The following is a 19,969-nucleotide window of genomic DNA, read 5'->3' on the forward strand; positions in this document are numbered from 1 at the left end:
GATTACTGTGTTGATTTTAAATTTTTTTATCTGACCACCAATGGATTTTATCTAACTGGTAATGCCGCAACCCCTAGGTCTAGCCTGAAGTAATGTGAAAAACAATCCCAGGCTCGTGCCTAGCGTCCTAGAAAAAAAACCTTAAAGTGATTGCTAGCCGTTCTTCGGCACTCGCTTCACGGTAGCGGGTACTTTCCTTTTCGATAATGCCAGAAATCAAACTCAGCAACTCGTCAAAACATTCCTGATTAATTCCAGAATATGTAGAATCTTGTTTAATCTTTTCTTAACTGGGTCATGAGCGTATATGGTACTCGACCAAATCGCAGCCGTTCTTTATTTATGTCGTATACCCACATTTTCCTTGCTCTCTCATCTTCTATAATAGCACGGCTAGTTAACAGAAAAGCTTCTTCTTCATCAGACCATGTCATAGTTTTAATTTTACACACAGTACAGTATACAAACACTAACTATAACACAACACTTTTGCAACTAGGGAGTCTCACAACCACCGCACCCTCTGAGGTGTACTGGCTTTCCCGCGCGTCCCTTTCCCGCTCTGGTGTGGAAGCACCTGTTTTCGCTGCGATATTATCGCCCAAGTATCGCAGATAAAATTCTAGGAATAGTATCGCGCGTCCCCAGCGATAAAGTATCGCTCCGGTGTGTACAGGGCTTAAAGGTGTAAGGCGGGCTTAAATGAGTTCGCGAACCAGCATGATCGGACCATGGGAACGGGGTTTTATGAGGTAAAAATTGGTTATTCTCATTTGTGACCCCCAAAACACAAAATTTCCCAATTTCTCTTCAGTCCTTTTTAAAGAGCTTAAAAAACAAATAATTTAGTATAAAAATTTAAAAATGTTTATTTTAAAATTCCCATGTTATTCTTATGGAGAATATTGTAAAATGTTGTAGTTTGCTTGTTTATCGATATATTTTGATCAAACTTGGAAAATTATTTATTTTATACTAAGTTATTAATATTTTACTTAAAATCACACTTTTTTACCCTCCCTGTAGCAGCAAGCCTATGTACTCATAAAACCTAATGTTAATTAAATACATTTAATTGAAAATCAATTCAGGCAACTAGAAATTCGCTTAGTCGGCAGGTTTGCTGTAGCGGGGATATTTAAATATTAACCTAATTTTTGGCATGGCCCAATAAAAGTATTGGATTATTATTTCGCGCTTCGATACTTAACATATTTTAACAAACAGGATAGTGGATAGATGGTTGGATACAATGTTTAATTTAAGAGAGGATACATGTTCTTCAATCGGAAAACATTAAGAATCCGACAAAAAACTAGTTTTACAAAGGCAAGAAGTCTAACAAACTATGCTTTTTTGTATGTACTCGAGACTCTAAAATCAACTGTAAACTAAGAAAGCTTTAATTTAATCTCCCAAATTCCAAAAAAATGTACTGTATATCGTCTTTATTTAATGATTGTTAGTAAATGCAATTATTTTTATCAAACTAAAGTCAGTGTGAAAATTTGTTTTTTAGGATGCCTGTTCAAAATTTATTTAGCTTTAAATATATAACATTAGAAAAATTAGATTAGATTAGAAAAATATTACCAAAAAGTCTTTAAGCGAGCTTGGATGAGATAATTATAAATTTTACATTTGTATTACTGGGTGATAGCATTGTAGGCATAAGCCTGCAGAGTTTGAGCTGATAAGAAGCATTGAAAGTTCATTAAAATATTAATTAACGAAGTAGAGACCTAAATGGAATGCTGGTAGGGGTGTTTTGCTTAAAATGTGATTAACTAAAATACATCTCTACTACGTGGGTCATGACAAAAAGAACAACTACTAAAAATATCAATGAATTTATTCAACTACTGTATTTAAAACACTGTGATGATATTTAATTTCCAATGAACGTGCATACATTACATTCGGCTTTTAAAGTGTAAAACAAAGTTTGATGCACACATATAAATGCCAGTCAAATAGCTTAGTATTTATCACGTTGTATTTAATGGAGTACATCCTTAGAAAGATAAAGTTCGCACGTAAATCGAAATTCTAGGTTAAAGCTTTAAACGCCATTAACTTGTACATCAAAGCTCCCTTAAATGTACGTTTGAGTCAAGTATTAGAGTAAGTGGGGTCCTGTGATAGCTCTGTGGTTTTATTATACTAATCACCTGAGAGGATCATGGGAAAAGCTGAACTTTACTGAAACACACTTCCTGATAAATGTCACATTCAGATAATTTAAACCTGACTCATCTCAACTGATCATCTGATATGTTGTTATTTGAAAAGCAGTGAGTGCTAAAGAGCTAAAATACCAAATTGACTACCAAATCATTTAAAACAAGACATAAAAAGCACTCCATTACTCCAATCTATATAAATAGAATTAGAGTTTTGTCTGTACATTGCTCAGAATCATAAACTTTTAGGTTATTTTTACGTTTTGTACATTAAAGAAACCGAAACAAGTCTCATCTAAATTTCTGTCTGTCTTCCAGTCTGTTACGACCCAAGAGCCATTTTACGCGGCCTGCTCCTGAAAAACGAGAGTACCTATCAAGTTACAAATCATTTTAATGTATTCACTGGATTGGCGAGATTGTCTTTAGCCATTAAAATATGGCGTCACTACTTTGTAAATAAAAATACGGACGATTAAAAACCCAATTTTGTGCGATTTTTTGTAAAGTTTTCTCCCAATGTTTATTACATATTCATGTGTGAAATAACGAACAGCTGTTCGAATCAAGATTATTTATTCTAGCTGTCACTGATATGGTTACATTGAATGTTGTTTACAAATACCGCAACCAATTCCGATCACGGTTTGAAAGCAAATCCAAACCAAGTAAGTTAAAAACGTTTTTCCTTACATAAAAGATTTAATTAATCACAAGTGCAATAATTTGTAGGGTAACCGTAAATGAAAATAGAGATTCTTTGTGTATAAAATTGTTCTTGAGTTTTGATAACCGGGAAAAGACCTTGAATCAGTGTTGTATATGGCTGGGAAACTTAAATTTTTTCAATGAGCGTTTCAGTCGAGACTCGGCATACGACCGACGTGCGTCTACTGTCCATAGTAAAAATAAAAGTAGGCCTACCCTGTATTTATGTTTTATTCGTCATGTGTATAAGTGTACAGTTCGTGTATGTATTTCAAAAACACCAAGACGCACCTAATGGGGAGGCTCAAGACCTTATATTAGGACTGATGATGGCGATTTAATTTCGCCGAAATGCATCTCCTGTAATAGGATACATTAGGATCGACCGGCGGACACAGGTAATTTAACCTTTTATTGATTGTCATACCGTTTCGGAACAACAACAAACAACATAAAAATGAAGTTATGTATAATAGTTTGGCCAGCATATGTGAAAATATGCAAACCAACTGCTATTCTTTATATAAGAAGGTTTTAACTGAAATACTATAAGATCGCCGTGCGTAGAACGGGTACACAGCTAGTTAACTATAAGGAAAATAATACATAGAATATTATTTTCGGATGTCTTTGGATGGAAATGTTAAGTGTTTGTCTAAAACTATTACAAGCCAAAATAATTAAGAAAGACAGGCCAATTTTCAAAAGGACAATTTTAATTTGGAATTTGAATTACTTACAAGAAAAGTTCAACAACTAGAATCATGATACAGAATACAGAGGGAAATTATTTATGGAAAAATGTTAACTTCCTCAATGTCACAATGTTAAATTTTTATTTTCAAAATCTAAATCAATCATTGTAACCTACCTTACCTCACATTTCTTTATGAAAACAGCATAAATAAAAATAAGAGATGAAAAATTCAGATTGAAATATATAGCGACTGTTGCAAAATCTATGTGAGAGGCATAATATACTGTATTTATAAAGTCTGTCTGCCACTTGATGAAAATAAATATTCGTTTTCTTCCTCTATATGTCACTCACTGACATCGTATGATCTCTATTTCACAAATCAACTTAATTTTACCCAACAATATTGATAATTGATAGATAGAGGGATAAACTGTTTTAATTTTAGAAAAGCTTTTGAGAGAAACAACATTTAAATTTCATAAAAAAAACATGTTTAAACTCTTTCTAAAAACAAATGTTGCAGATTTTAATTATGAACTATGAAGTTTATGCCTACATCATTGATACTGATGACTAAAGGAAGTTTGTTTTCAGGTTGATAAAAAGTGAAATGAAAACCTCACAAAATAAACATTAGGAAAGTTAAAGGGGGAGGATAAGTTAATTAAACATTTCATAATTGTTTATCAGTTTGGCGGTAGTGGCAAGCCTGTAAAACAGAGCTGATAAGGTGCAACCAAAGCTTATTGAAATATTAATTAAATTTGTGGCACAAGTAAGACTGAACGAACATGCTGGTAGGGCAACAAAATTAACTTTACTTGGGAAGTAAGCCTAAAGGAAATCAAATAGAGCTGGGGAGAAAGTTTAAATTTAAGAGAAAGTTATCTAGTGATTAGTTTTACAGATTTTATATTGATTTGTGTTAGTCACAATGATGTCAAAACTCATATGTTTTTGACATATTTGAAAATATAAGTGGTAATGGATGAAAATGCAAGATCAAAATTTGTATCTTTGGAAAGTACAAAGAGAACAGGGTGAAAACTGATAACCATTTTGGAATAGCCAAATGATAAAAACACCATGGTTCAAAACAAATTAATACACTCGAGTAAATAGAAATATATTAAATAAGTACTTAAGTAATAAGTTAAGTATAAAAGTACATAATTTTGTGCAGGAATTGGGGTCAACCATGACTAAAGATGTTGAAGCTTGCATGATTAAAACAAGATACAAGAACTGAAGCTAGATACTTCCCTTATTTGGTTAAAGTGTTATATTTGAATATAAATCTAAACTCCCCACCCTATAACAGCATGGACACTCATAAATTAATAAATTAAATTAATCATGCAGGGAAATTCTGAGAGATTTGTGTAACAGTTTGTCTAAGGGTATACCCTAAGAAACAGTTGTAATAATTTTGTTTATTAGTTTAGAAACAAAAAATTTTTTTTACAATTTTACTAACCGATCAGCATTACATTGCTATACAGGTTAGGTATAATATAAGAAAGTAAAAAAATAACATTATTAATTATATTAACGTAGGTAGAGGTCTGCTATGGCTAGCCCCTCAGGCACTTATTGTCACTGTTTTAGCGGGTCGGACTGTAAAGGCGCTGTCCACCAATGAAACACAAATGAAAAAAATTGTTATAATAAAACATCTTGAGGCAATCTGGGTTTTAGTCGGAGTATCTGGATTTCAGAAGGTTGGCCTGTGTTATAAAATCCAATGCTGCTGGTAAATGGAAGTTTTATAAATAATTTTGATGTAATTTTCTTTATGAAATCTTCTATAGGTATTTTTCCTAGTTCTAAATGTATTTGACGGGTTCTAACATACCAGAGACATTTTAGAATTATCCTTAAAAATTTATTTTGAAATGTTTGCAGTTTAAGAATCGAGCTTGATGAAGCAGTTCCCCATACTGGGCAGGTGTATAACAATAGTGGACGAAGTGTTTTGTATAGAAGGGTTCCATTCTTAATAGACATACATGATTTTTTGTGATTAAAGGAGACAAAGAAACAAAAAAATAGACCTTATTGTAACCATCAACACCTGTACAACCAATCCAATCCATCCACCTGTTGTAAAGGAATAAAAAAATACGTTTGTATATCAATTGTACCAAAATGTCAATACAGAATAGTCAAAGAAAATCATTTTTGCTAAACTACTGTGAAATTACCTGTTTTCGTTACATGTTTATTACCTGCAAAAGTTCATTATTACATTCGGAAAGAATGTTAATTATGCAAAAGTAGTTCACTATCTTTTTTAGTTATCGCCTACTAAGAAAACAAAGATTTCATATTGTTTTGTCAACTGTTTCAATTTGCAACAACCAATGTAAATATAAACTTCTACAATGAAAATAATTAGTCTTAAAGTGTAGCAAAGACTCGTTTAAATTGTCAAGTCAATTTAAATAGGTAAATTATTCTACCATTGATCTTAAACAAATTTTCTAAAACCTGTATTACAAAAAAGTCATGATTCAAAACCATATGAGAAGCAATATAAATAACATTCTGAAAATAAACACTATTTAACAAACAGTGAATTTTGGTTTCTATAGAAACAATTTAATTACATTATTCAATTCTTAACACACAACTGAGAGGCAGAAAATATAATATGATTAAAATTAATTTATATTTCATAGGCCTAAATACAATGATACAGGAAGCGAGTAGAGGGAATAACAAATAATAATGAAGAATGTAAGAAAATTTAGCACAGGAAGAAACAAACTGAATTGACACCTCACACAGAGGAGAGGTGTCAAGTTGTCAAGAATTGTAGCATGAAAATTATATAAGGCTTCATAATGGCAAGATACATCTACCATACTACAACCTGAACTGAGTAGACCAGCAGTAGAGGATATCATGAACTCTAAGAACATGGATGAATGAAGAGGCATCAGAAAATATTGAAGGTACAAAGTTGGAGTGAGATAGGAAATATTCCAGATGAACAGAGTCAATTTGTATATCAACAACAGACAGACAGGACAACAGAACAACAGAAGAGGACAAACATCAAGGACGGTAGATCTGAAGAATAAGAAGAACGAAGTCAGGAAAATAGATTAAGAACAATTTAACTAGTGTTAAGTATGAGTCTAGTATTAAGTATTGTTTATTTAGTATTAATAATCTTTGTAATAGTATTAATCTGACCGAGTGAGGTGGCATCATGATGCCATTTCACATTCGGGAGGTCTGACTATCGGAGGAGAGTTTGTACGGTTTCTTTCCTCACTAAGGTGAATGCCGGAATGGTTCCCTCAAGGGCCGTACCCCGCCAGGCAGAATGGAAGATAGAACTCAGTTCTAATTCTGTTTGGTTTAAGAAACCCCAAAGTAGGTGGACCTTATAAAATAAACATATTTTTCCTTATCCTTGTTTTTCAGTTCTTGTTACTCATTAACATGTATCAAGTTATAGAATTATAGTTGTGGAAGAAAATATGTTTCAAGTGTCTACCAATTGAAAATACAGTTACAATTTAGAAGAGATATACACTAAGAAGAGAAATAAACTCGCATTCTTAAAATGTTTTGAAAACCTTTTAATACAAAATTTAGTCAGTGGACCTAATTAGTTTGAGTGTTACATTTCATGAACAATGAAAGAACCTAAAACAATCCAAGAATGACCGACTACACCGCTTCAATAAAAGAATTACAAATTTATGAAAAGGGTTTTTGAAATTTCTCCTTCTGTAATTAAGCATCCCCTTTTGTAGGCTGCTTGGATTAAACTAAAGAGACCCATTTATGCTGAAAGAAGTAGCATTTCTCAAATTAGTTTCAAGTTAAAAAGTACAATAAGGCTTTGTACTGTGGCAAATGTAAATATTAATTTAGAAAGAAAGCTACCCCGGTCTTTGTTGAATGAAATTTCATTAGACAGAGGAAGTATTTTTAATAATAGAAGAGTTTCCTCACGACAAACCTAACCTAATTTTATCTTGAAGAAGAAATACTTGGACTGGAATATAATAACCTCATTGTTTAAACACAGACTAGTCACTGTGGTTTAAATGACCAATAAATCTATCAATGACTTAAAAAAGCAATAACTTAGTTAGGATCAATTTTTTAGAATCAATGTGATGTTATTTTTATTATATTAGATGTTGCAACCTGTTCATATTTGGGAATATAAATTTTTACCATCTCACAGGATTGAGTTGCTAGCCAATTAAGAAATTAGCAACTGTATGTACAGACCCATGACTTCCAAGTTTGAATAATTCCAGAAAGAATTGTTTCTTAATCGCTTAATTGTGCTTACTTATTGTTGAGTCAAAGCCAAGGATTACGAGCTAAGGGATCGTTGAGTGTAAGTATCCCGCCCATTTGAATATACTGCTCTAAATTAATTCATAAGACTGCCCACATTCTATATTCTTAAATTTAATAGTATTTATGTCTCATACCTGATCCAGAGCATTCAAACCACAGTTTTCAAAATGCCATGTTTAAAAACAAATCAAATCATTCAAGGCATAACAATTAGTTTGCTTCCCGTTTGTTGAACAATAGGATGATAACTGAAAAAAGAAAAAAAACAACTGGTTCTAGATAGTTCTTACTTGGAGTGGGCCTAAAAGAGTTAAGGAGGCCATGGTGTGAGATTTGTAGTTTAGTTATTGTACTCTGTATCCTGAGTAAATCGAATGTTTATAATCACGTGCCAATTTTACGCAGTGGGCATCAAAATGTTTGCTTCATGGAATGAATATGTACTATCCAGGATACTTGATTCTTGTTTTTATTTTACCAATTTACCAGTGCAGTATATGTTCCAAAATTAAACCACTTGAAATCCGACACATTTTGTACTGCAGCATTCTTGGCAGTCCTAAGCGCCGTCAGAAGTACGGATACAAAACAAGACTGTGGAAACATGGATCCTCTCTTCCGCAGGTACTGTGTGAACTGTTATTTGTGGGCCAACTTGTGACAAATCATCCTACTGTTCGGTACCTGTTGTTAATTTAATCTAGTTTCATACCATCCCAAATGCATAGTAGTACTCCAACTATCCGAATCAATTGGTACTGGACCCCATTCGAATAATCAAAAATATTGGATTTTACCGAAATTCAGAGTCTTTTTTAGGCAGAGTCGTGCCGAGATTTAACTATTGCGATCACAGAACGCGTCTGCGACAACTTTGTGAACGGTAAATTTACGCTTTCTCTGCAAAGGCGGACACAATTATGTATTTCCATGACCGCGGGAGACGATGATGGAGTTAACACGACCGTTGGTTATATTTTATCATTTTGCCGTGATCGCAAAAACCATGACAATATCTCCGTAACCGAGGGAGGCGATGATGGTGTCAACACAATTGCGAGACAGGTTTTAGATTCTGCCGTGATCACGGTTTATGCCTTCTCTCATAACGATTCTTATTTACCAGTACTGTGGTTTTAAATTTTGTTATTATTTCTGTAAGTAATTTGGATAATCGGCAAATCAGATGGGTGCAGTTCTACTGTAGTTAACTGCACTAGAGGAACGGTGTTAATCCGCAGTGTTGAAATATATACCATAAAATTTACTTTTCTAGGAGTATTTTATATTACGGCCAAGACAAACAAAATAACTAAAATAAAAATAGAGTTAGACATACTTATCATTGATTGTAGATAAGTCTTAAAATAATGAAAAAGTGATTGTTGATTCGTGATCCAGCAGCATGCTTTGCGTACGCCCAATAATAATAAGCCATAATTAATCAATAGCTCAAATGAAAGCTGGTATTTCACTGAAGGTTCTTAGAGCAGAATATATAGGATAATGTAGTAAGAACTGGTAAAATAGGTATTTCTTTCCTTAAATGAAGTAAGAATTTAAAAAAATCTAATTTAGGCTTTGCTTTTTGGTTGAGTAATACAGAAGATAAATGAATGATGATGCTTGATGGCAAATCTGTGTGAGCATACCTTAAATTTAAGACCAAAACATTGAAAATCGTTCGGGTAGAAGAGCCAAACAAACTCGGAAAAGAAAAACTAAATTTAACTCCTATATAAGAAATGTACAGGGATGAGGTTGTTTTTGTGCATAACTCAAAATATATGTAGATAAATGAATGATGGTGCTTGATGCGTGCATATCTTTAATTCAAGAAAAAAAATATGAAAATCGGTAATATATGGGGTCTAACCTAGATTAGTAAGTAATAGTCGTATTTTAACTAAACATTTGCATTAGGGAAAAATAAATTTTTAAAAAAGTAGATTGAATGCAGCACTTTCACAAATTTACATCCTCCTGATACCAGGAGGATGTCAATTTCTAAATGTCGGATTATTCAATTATGGCGGATTACTGAGGAACGTAGGTACCTAATTCTTGATCTCAAGATTAAAACGGTCATATCAACACCTTAAATAGACAAAAATATGACCAGAAAATTATCCCATTGGAAATATAGCCAATGAAGTGTTGGTCATAAATGTCGTTCCTTTGATATTCTACTATTTTACGAGGGTTTCCCATAGATTGAGGTGACCTTTGGACACAACTGAGCAAGCTAGCTGATATCTAACATCAGTAACGTGTTCTTTACTAGGTACATTTATAACTAGGTTTTTGTAGCCAGTTTTCACCCTTACGCAACGATGAGACTAGTCTTAGTATCCAAGAACGATGTGAAGGAAATTCGACACTCCTGCCAAGTATTTAAATTTGCATTCTGTAATAAGGTTTCTGTAAGTAGATTAACACCTGTTGAAATTTGCCAGTTTAGGGGTGTGCACAAAAGGAGGTGCGACTCAAAACTGTGCAACAGAACCAAATTTACATTTTGGGGGAGCGTATGGATTTCCTTCACAAAATTTTTAGCCCAGGGGTTACGGCATTATCACTTAGATAAAATCCATTGGTGACTGGGCAGGATTCAAACCCAGGACCTCAGAACCTGATTCGCACGCCCTACTTCTAGACCACCTCGCTCCCTGACATTTTCGGTTACTACTGTATGACAAGACTGATTGTAGCATTGGGGTAGAAATGAGCTACAATAGGCCTATTAGTGGGTGAAGTCAAGAACACGTTACTGGTTTCAGATTTGAGATAGCTCGCTTTCGACAGGAGATTGACGTCGGAACAGCCTTGAATAATTTTACTAAAATGGGCTTATTGTAAGCGTGTAAATTAATTGGGTTTTGATCAAAGCTATCAGTAATATAACTATTTAAAATTAAGAAAATGTGGTTTAGGTTAGGACCATTGTTGAGAGATGGGTGGGCATCTTTTAATTTAGGGATATTTCGGGACTTTTGAGTTAAGTTCTGCTGTTATCTCAAATCTCCTCCACCACCCTGTAACAAAGAAAGGACATGCTAAAATAAAAATAAATCATGCTAAAATTAAAATAAAATAACCACTTAAGCTACATGCATAAAAATATAAAATAAGTCCAAGTAAAAATAAACAATAAAAATTATAAAATCAATTCCATGCATAAAATAAACTGAATGAAGGCTAACTGTAAATGTTTGACGTTTCAAAACCTTAAGGTTTGGTACCTGGCTAATAGGCATTCTGTGTTATAGCCTATTAAACTTTTTGTAAATTATTTGTATTTCTATTGGTATTACAGTACTATGGTAAATTGTACTAGTTGCGCCTTTCTTAACTTGTTAGAAACTAAATAATAAGTGGGAAGCCTTACTGAATGGAAGATATTAGAATAAAACTTGAGATTTGTTTATAGTTTTTTAAGTTAGGCATATACCAAGTCAAAACTTCTTTCGCACACACAGGGTACTACAGAACAACTAAAATATAATTACAGTAGGCCTACTGTAAGTTATTAGAAAACATATAAACTACATTTGTAAGTTATTAATTTAATAGGTACCCAATGAAAAATGGTACAGCAACTCATACAATACTATAATACCAATGAACTACCAATGACCGAAAAGTAAATGCAATGTAATCCGTTTTAGTATGAAGCTGCGTTTGCATCGGAGATTATGGCAAAATCTTTAAAACTGTTGTTGTAAACTCTGTTTAAAACAAGCACTGTAGCCCTCCATCTTCAAGCACTGTCAACGTCTTTAGTGAGCGTAGCGAACCAACTTCAACCAGGACGTGATTGAGCCATGTGAACGAGCTCACTTATGAAGTTAAACGGGGCGAAGCCCGCGGGTACAGCTAGTTACATATATATACCAGTAATTTCTCTTGTAGCAATGAAAAACTATTAAACATAAACTAGTGTTCTTTTGGATTTTGTAAAATTAAAACATGTGTATTTCTGGCGCAACCATGGCTTTAGAGGTAATTAGGTTTAGGCTGGTGTTTTAAGTAAGTTATAGGTGGAGTTTATGATTCAAACCCATGTTATTGCAATGGTTCTGTTGTTCAAGATATTGACCTGAGGATCTCACTAATGTTTTAACAACCATGGTCTACTTAATAAAGTTTTCCTGGGAACAAAATCATTTAAACCTACTAAGGAGAGGAAATAACGACAACAGCACATCACTCTGAATCTGATAAGATACGTTGGGGTTTGGGCTATAGATCTGTCACAGAATTGTTACCCATAGTTGCCTGACAAACGGTTCACACGAGCGACACATCTAGTTGACTAGGTAAGGAGGACTAGGTAACGGACCACAGGATCAAATGGGAGCCGTTCACACGAGCATACGGCGACGACGAGCCTCGATTAAGCTTGGTGTCACAAACCATCACCAGGGCCCCGCTTTTTAGCCTAAAAAATATTTGCTAATATTTTTTAGCAAATGCTATGGAAAGGTCCTAGCTTTTTAGCCTTTTTAGCCTGGGATATAATAACACAAGAAAATACCACCACACGCACATCTCATGTAACACTTGACCCTAATGAACTAAACACATATTTTACAGATTCTGTTGAGGAACTGGTCAACCAAGTTGGCCAAACCCAAACCACACCCAGTGATCTGCTGGAATCCAATAAACAATTGGACAACATTTCCAAATTTAAATGGACATCAATCACACCAGATGAGGTAATAAAAACAGTTTCAAAATTTTCAAATTCAAAAACCATGGACCATTTTTGGCTTTCAAATTATATAATCAAGAATACTATACACTACATTTCTACACCCCTCTCTACTGTATTCAATAGTTGCCTCCGTAATGGTTATTTTCCTGATTTACTTAAAATTTCAAAAGTAACTCCAATCTATAAAAAGGGCGATAAGAACCTTTGTCAAAATTATCGTCCAATCTCAATAGTTCCAATTTTATCTTAAGTTTTTGAAGCTCTCATGTTGAAACAACTCAATAATTTTTTTGATTCCAATAAGTTGATGTCTGACTCTCAATTTGGTTTAAGGGCTGGTAGATCAACCACTATGGCAGTCTCTCACATTTCCAATTACATTATTAATGCTTTTGAAAATAAAAATACTGTGTCCATGCTTCTTTTTGACTTAACAAAAGCTTTTGATTGCATTCCGTTTGACATTTTGCTGACAAAACTCAAATTTTATGGACTTAATAAAAACTCAATAGACATAATTGAATCATATCTGACCAACAGGAGGCAATTTGTTAGTGTAGAGGGTAAAAACTCAACATTGACAGCAATTAAAGCAGGAGTTCTGCAGGGCTCGGTCCTGGGCCCTTTTCTTTTCATTGTCGCAGTCAATGATCTTCCATGTAACATCCCTATTGACAGTGTTATATATGCAGACGACACCACAATTTTTACTTCTGATAAAGATCTTGTAAAGCTCTCAGAAACACTTTCTAATGCAGAAAACAGTGTTTTAAACTGGTTTTCTACAAATAAACTCATCTGTAACCAATCCAAAACCCAGAAAATAGAATTTTCACTCTCTTCAAACAAATTAGACCATTCAGTCAAACTTCTTGGCATTCACCTTGATAGTAAATTAAATTGGAAAATTCACATCACAAATTTAAGCAAAAAACTATCGAGAGTTTCATGTCTATTCTGGAAACTCAAGTCTTTTGTTGACATTGAATATCTCAAACTAGCCTACTTTGGACTGTTTCAATCCCACATTCAATATGGAATCCAACTTTGGGGCCATTCCCCCCATGTTCATGAGCTTCTAGCTTCTACTAATACAAAAAGAAGTCATCCGCACTATGTCGGGGGCTGGCCCTGCGGAGCACTGCAAGCCACTTTTTGTCAGACTAAACATTTGTACAATCATTAACTTATACATCTACAATGTACTTATATACACTAAAGCTAATCTCAATGAGTTTTCCACCAGGCAGAGTTACCATTTCCACCATACACGAAACAAGGAACAACTGGATATACCACATCACAGGCTGGCCATCACAGGTAATTCTTTTAAACTTAATTGTGTGAAATTTTATAATAAGCTGCCTGAGCCTCTTCAGGCAGACAGCCTTTCTCTTCCTCTTTTTAAGTCAAAAATTCATAACTGGCTCATAACCAACCCATTTTACTCAGTTAAGGACTTTATGAATTATAAAATTAAAGCCGAATCTTTCATACTGTAAATCAAAAACTCTCAATCGTTATTCTTCATCTTTGTTATCTATAGATATGAACATGTTTAGTGATATTTTATTTTATTTAATGTAATTTGACAATGCCTATTCCTATGTACAACTTGGTCAATGGCAATAAACTTTCTTATTCTTATTCTTATTCTTATTCTAGTGTCGCACCTCATCGAGGCTAGCCAGTCAATAGCTCTAGCGGCATTGCAGTAAACTTAGCCATGTATCGGAGCGTGGGGTAGCGGAATTTCATCCCCCTGGAATTTTACCCCCTGGCCATATATAGGCCTAGAAATTAGTGTGAATAATTAATTTTCTTCTAAATAAATTGTTTTTATAAGGTCAATTGATAAATGGTTTATGAAATGTTCACCCAATTGTCATTCAAATGAGCTACCGGTACACAGTTTGTTTACATACATACTAACAGTTGGCCCGAAAAGTCAAATCCCAAAACTCGAATAGGCCTATCAAAATCAAACAGGGAAACCAAGTTTTTAGGTTGAGATTACAAATAAAGTAAGATAGGCTACTTACAGTAATAATAAAATGTTTACTACGTACTCACTAATTTCTATATCTGCACAGGTGGTAAAATTCCAGGGGGAAAAAATTAAAAACAGTTTTTGTACTGAAAGACGCTCGTAAATAAAGGCATTTTTATTTAATTATTTATTTAATTCTGGTGACCCGGGAGAGTTCACACGGGCAATCGGTTGTCACGTTGCAGCTTGCATAGGCCTAATTGCTTTTGTTTTCATTATTTACCAGTGATGGATCCCAGTGGCTTTGATGTCGATATTTTCATCGAATCGATTGATAAACGGCCGTATCTTTGGAACACTATTTAGTCTTTCACAATGGGTACCATGACAAAATCAAGAAGAAAAATGCATGAGAGGATAATCATCATGTTTAAAATTATATTTAATGATCTTTTGATTTTACTTTAATAAATGTTTGGTTTAGGCCTACATTAGACATTATTGATTTTAAAATAGCGTTATTGATTGAAAGTAAGTTAGCAATGTTTTAAATTGTGTAGGAATTTTTGTTAAACTGTATTCATTACAAGTCCAAAAATAAAAAATACTCCAGCAGCAGAAAACCTCCAGACTAAGCGAATTTCATTTACCTGATAGGTTTTCAATTCTATTTAAATAAAATTAGGTTTAACAAATACCTAGTCTGCTGCTAAAGGGAGGGCAATAAAGTGATGTTTTTGTATTTTTTAGCTTCACATAGGCTAAAATAAATAAATTTGCCAAGTATATTGTCAAAATATATTGATAAACAAACTACAATAGTTTACTAATCCATAGCCTAAAAATAACATGGGAATTTTAAATTTACATTTTTTTTTAATTTTCTCTGTACCTAACCAATAATTATTGTAAAAAAACACTTCAATGTAGATACTCAATTAAATTTATTTTTAAGCTATTTAATATTGTTTGAAGTTTTTATCGAAGCTTGCTTGTTTATGTCACGCTTGCGATCTAGTTAGTGAACTCTTCGCTCGTGTTAACTGGTGTGTCGCTGGGCGGCAGAGAAAGCTATGTAGTCAATGTCAGCCAGGTAGCTGTGTCGCTCATGTGTTGTGTTATATACTTCGATGTGTGAACCCTGCCTTAAACTCTTTGTTGTAGTCCTCACTCACCCACCTACTTCAGATCTTGTCTATGAGTCAGTGAACAACTGTACTGGTCTTGAAGCAAAGAAATTAAAGATAACTTTGTTTAAGTTACAACCCTCATAACACAGTTGACAAAAAAAGTCATAGAGCCCTGAAAAGTTAAAAGCTGTGTGTCAAGAACTGTGCGGTACGGTAAGTTAGGTGTGTCATAGCAGTGTGCAGACGCTTTAGTAAGTTAACTTAGGCTACTCAGGAACATAGGGTAAGTATGGATTAGATGATAGCCTTACCAACTATTGACTACAACAGATTTCTACGTGGAGGATAATTTTAAACAGATCACAGAGCTCTGGTCATTTAGGTTAAAATATGCCTACTTGACTAGCCTAGGCTAGAAACTATACTTGAGATAAAACTTAATCCAGTGTTCGAATGCAAGGAGACCAACTCAATTTCATCTCACCCTTTGTACTCAATTACGATTATTGATTTAAGCATCCATAAGACAATGTTTTTAATTAATGCTAAGCTACAGGCCTAAGCCTAACTTAAAATAACATTTAAGAGACTGTTAGAGGGGCAACATTAAACATATTTAGGCTACATTAAGTTATGTAAGTCTTGACTTACTTTTAACATCATTCAGTAAAAGCCAATGACGAGAATTAGGTCTAATATAGCACTTGAATAATATTTGCGAATCGCAAGTGGTAAAAGACTCTTGGGTGAGTCTTTTGACTAGGCCTAGGTGACCAATTAATTTATGACCTGACTAGGCTACTGAGCACTGACATCACTAGGCTTCTTTTAAAGTAAATTCGCGAAAGGTCAACTAAATTATAATAAAAATGATAATCGGATGGGTTAAAATTTGACAACCTTGGATCTGTCTGTAACTGTTTTTAAGAGCAAAAAGTGAGGTTAAGTGTCAAACAAGGATCAAGATAAAGTAGCCTTAGTTAGGAGGATTGGTTTTTGTAGACAATTTTTCTTAATTCAAAGGAATTCTTGTAAGGTAAATGCGGGTCAAGTTTACTTCCGAGCAGATTATTCACAACAATATTACCAATGACGAAGTAGTTAAGTTAGTCATAATTTCCAGACAGGGAACGGGAAGCAGTAGGATGTATTGACGTTCTGGATATTTTAGCAAAACAGGATTATTACAAAATAGTTAATACAGGCTTACATATATTTTTAATTAAACTCACCCGTTGACTTGTTGGTTGTTCATTACACAAAAAAACTAATTTCAAAATAAAAAAATAATCTAACTACGATCACATATAAAATCACGTTGTTTCTACACTGAACAACAAGTGGCTCCCAATACGACGACAAACGGCGCAGGTGGTATTATCTGGCGCCAGATTTGAATTGAAGAACGTAGTCTAAACTAAACTGTAATACTGTAATAAGATATGAACACGAATACATTTCGTCCAGCCATGCTGCTTCGGAAGTCAAATTTAAAAGTTCTAATTTATTGTATTAACACTGAGAGGTGATAATGGAACAATATACGAATTCCCCCATCCCATCCTATAATACTCCTGTCTTGTCTTCTTACCTCATTGAGTAAAGTTTGTATACTTCTGCTTGCTATGTTTCCAAATCGGCACCAAGGATTACCTCCATACGTGATGGGTATACGGTATACAGTACCTAATTTCTGCTTCAAAAAAAGTCCTAGACAAGTATTATGGTTACAAAAAAAATCTATTCATCTCACTATAATTATGAATTTAAGATTTTGCAATTTAACATCAGCCTTGTGGGTTGCCATGTTGGTTGTGATATATCACTAAAAATGTTAAAATCAGTAACATGCTTTTTTATATCTATACGTAGCACAAATCCGTCATGCTTTGATCACGACGATTTACATTAAAAAGCTAAATGATTACAAACGTTGTATCTGATAGAAAATAATACAATATCAATTAATGTTCTGTAAAAGTAGGTACAAATCGTATTGGTTTATTAAATCTATTCATCGTACCGGTATATCATAATTAAAAACTAACTGAAAATATGTGACTAGTGAAGTTGAACGGTAAGGACAAAAGGGGAGCTTCTTCATTTTACAACACTGTGATCCTTTCACTTACTAGGAGTTTCGGACATATGAACATTTGATATAATGAACTATATAATGATTTTATATAATACTGTACGTATAGTCCAATGTTTTGAAAACTTGTCTGTCATGTTTTCTAAAAGTTTAGAATCAGAATTGATTACTGACGGCGGGTCTAAAATCAAAGCTAGAAGCTTTGTGAAATAGATTATAAGTTGTATTGTATATATGGTACTATTCAGATTTATAATATTAGTAAGATCTCGTAAGATATACAAGCCAATATAATATCCTGATCATTGGGGCATTTTTGCCTTGGTATACGATGGTGGATTTTTTCAGATGAGGTGTAACAGAGAGTGTGTTATTCAATCAAAAAACTGTACAAACCCATGTTTTGTATTGATTTGACTGACTTGCGTTTGAATAACACAATCGATTAGATTTATTATTCTGGCAATATTTACATCATCAGGTGTTTCTGAAATAAATAACCCTACAGTATTCTGAGTATAGAGTATCGTCATTCTGTTATAGAAACAAGGCGTTAGAAAGTCGAAGAGTTATTAGCAAGAGGACTTCCCAATGCGCCCACTCTTATCTCTTACGCACCGAGTGAAATGCTGTATTATCAAGATGTTGGATGATGTTGCAGTCATCTTGGAAGTTATGTACGACTACAAGACAATGCAGTCACAGTTGGCGAGTCAGCTGACGGTAGTTCAGTGAAGCGAGTTTACGTAAAACAGCTGTTACAATATACATAATTCTAATCTCACTGAACTATACAGATAAAAGAAAAAGATAAAATACATTTTGCTAATACAGTAATCATATTATTTAAGTGTTCTTGTTAAAGGTGTAAAATTCTATATGCTTAAATAAAAATTCTATTAAAATTCTATTTTGTACCAGAACACCGAAACAAATGAATATTGGAAACATAAGGGCATTTTAGGATGGCATCCCAGCAAAATACTATATACATCCATATATAAATCAAAAGTACTCATGGACTTTTGAGAAAACTACAAGTCACACCCCCATAAACCATATAGCCTACTTAAAATGTTCGTAATGACGAGAAACCTGCGCAACGATATCTATTTTTTCACAAATTGCCCTTAATCCCTTTTTAAAGGGAACTTTCAATATATCTAATGTTAAAAATACCTCAGCTGTACTACTGTACTTACTGTATTTGTTTGATATTCTTTCAATTTATTAAATATATTATTTTATTAAAATCAGGTGTGATTATTTGTTTGCATTACTGTACTGTATTCTGTTTTGTTTATTTCAACTTAACTTAACCAATCAATAGTTTTATTGTTACTTTTTTTAAATAAGTATTTATTTACAATCTATTCTATACTAGAACAATAAGTAAATTTCATAAAATTTTAACATGGGTTGGTTACACTCCATCAAGTGCAATAACATACAAAAACTTATAAAAAGTTTAACTAAAAACTATTTGGAAGGTCTATCGGATTAACTCTTCTGACCCTATATAATACGTAGCTTCACTATTATCGAGGAGGTTAACTGCCAGGAAATTTGGATGGCTTTCTAATTTTCTTTCATATTTTTCGCTTCGTTTTTTTATTTCTTCTCTAATATAGGGTAATTTTGTATCTTGTTGAATAACTTTTATTTCTTATTAAGTCAAACGGGTTGAAGCCCGAGGGTAACAGCTAGTTTTTATAAATTTGGATCATGTTCCTATTCCTCTTGAATGGCCAAACGATTGATCAGTCTTGTCAAAGTAGGTACCCCCGTATTAACAAAATATATTTACATACAGCATACGTAATATAAGATATTGAGACGAGCATTTTGTGTTATTTCCTATTTCTGTTTATAAATTCTTGCTCGAGGAAGAGTAATAAAATATTTTATCGGCCAAACAGTCATAAATACAGTAATACAATTACTTTTCGGTAAAAGATTGGAAATGGTTTATTGTATTATTTTTGAAGTGTTGTAGGGAATAAACATTGAACCTATTTTGAAGGGGAAAACACGACGTCCTTGTTACGGGAATTACTTATTAAAATCTGTGAGTGTCATCGTTTTACAATTTTACCCTAATAACCAATAAC

At 33.4% G+C, this 19,969-nt stretch overlaps 1 protein-coding gene across 1 annotated transcript in view; it reads right to left on the reverse strand.

Moving 5' to 3' along the window:
* The window catches only part of LOC128995177 (polypyrimidine tract-binding protein 2-like), a 533,132-nt gene extending 516,081 nt beyond the window's left edge, over window positions 1–17,051 (reverse strand). Inside the window, exon 1 of the mRNA XM_054420103.1 lies at window positions 16,996–17,051. Within this exon, the coding sequence (XP_054276078.1) occupies window positions 16,996–17,018 (23 nt within the window). The 5' untranslated portion in view covers window positions 17,019–17,051. The remainder of the gene's footprint in view (window positions 1–16,995) is intronic.
* Window positions 17,052–19,969: the final 2,918 nt, after the last annotated feature.

This window comes from Macrosteles quadrilineatus, unplaced genomic scaffold (genome assembly GCF_028750875.1).
Source record: "Macrosteles quadrilineatus isolate MER2022 unplaced genomic scaffold, UCM_ALF_1.0 Scaffold_5__1_contigs__length_97177068, whole genome shotgun sequence".
NCBI classification, from domain to species: domain Eukaryota; kingdom Metazoa; phylum Arthropoda; class Insecta; order Hemiptera; family Cicadellidae; genus Macrosteles; species Macrosteles quadrilineatus.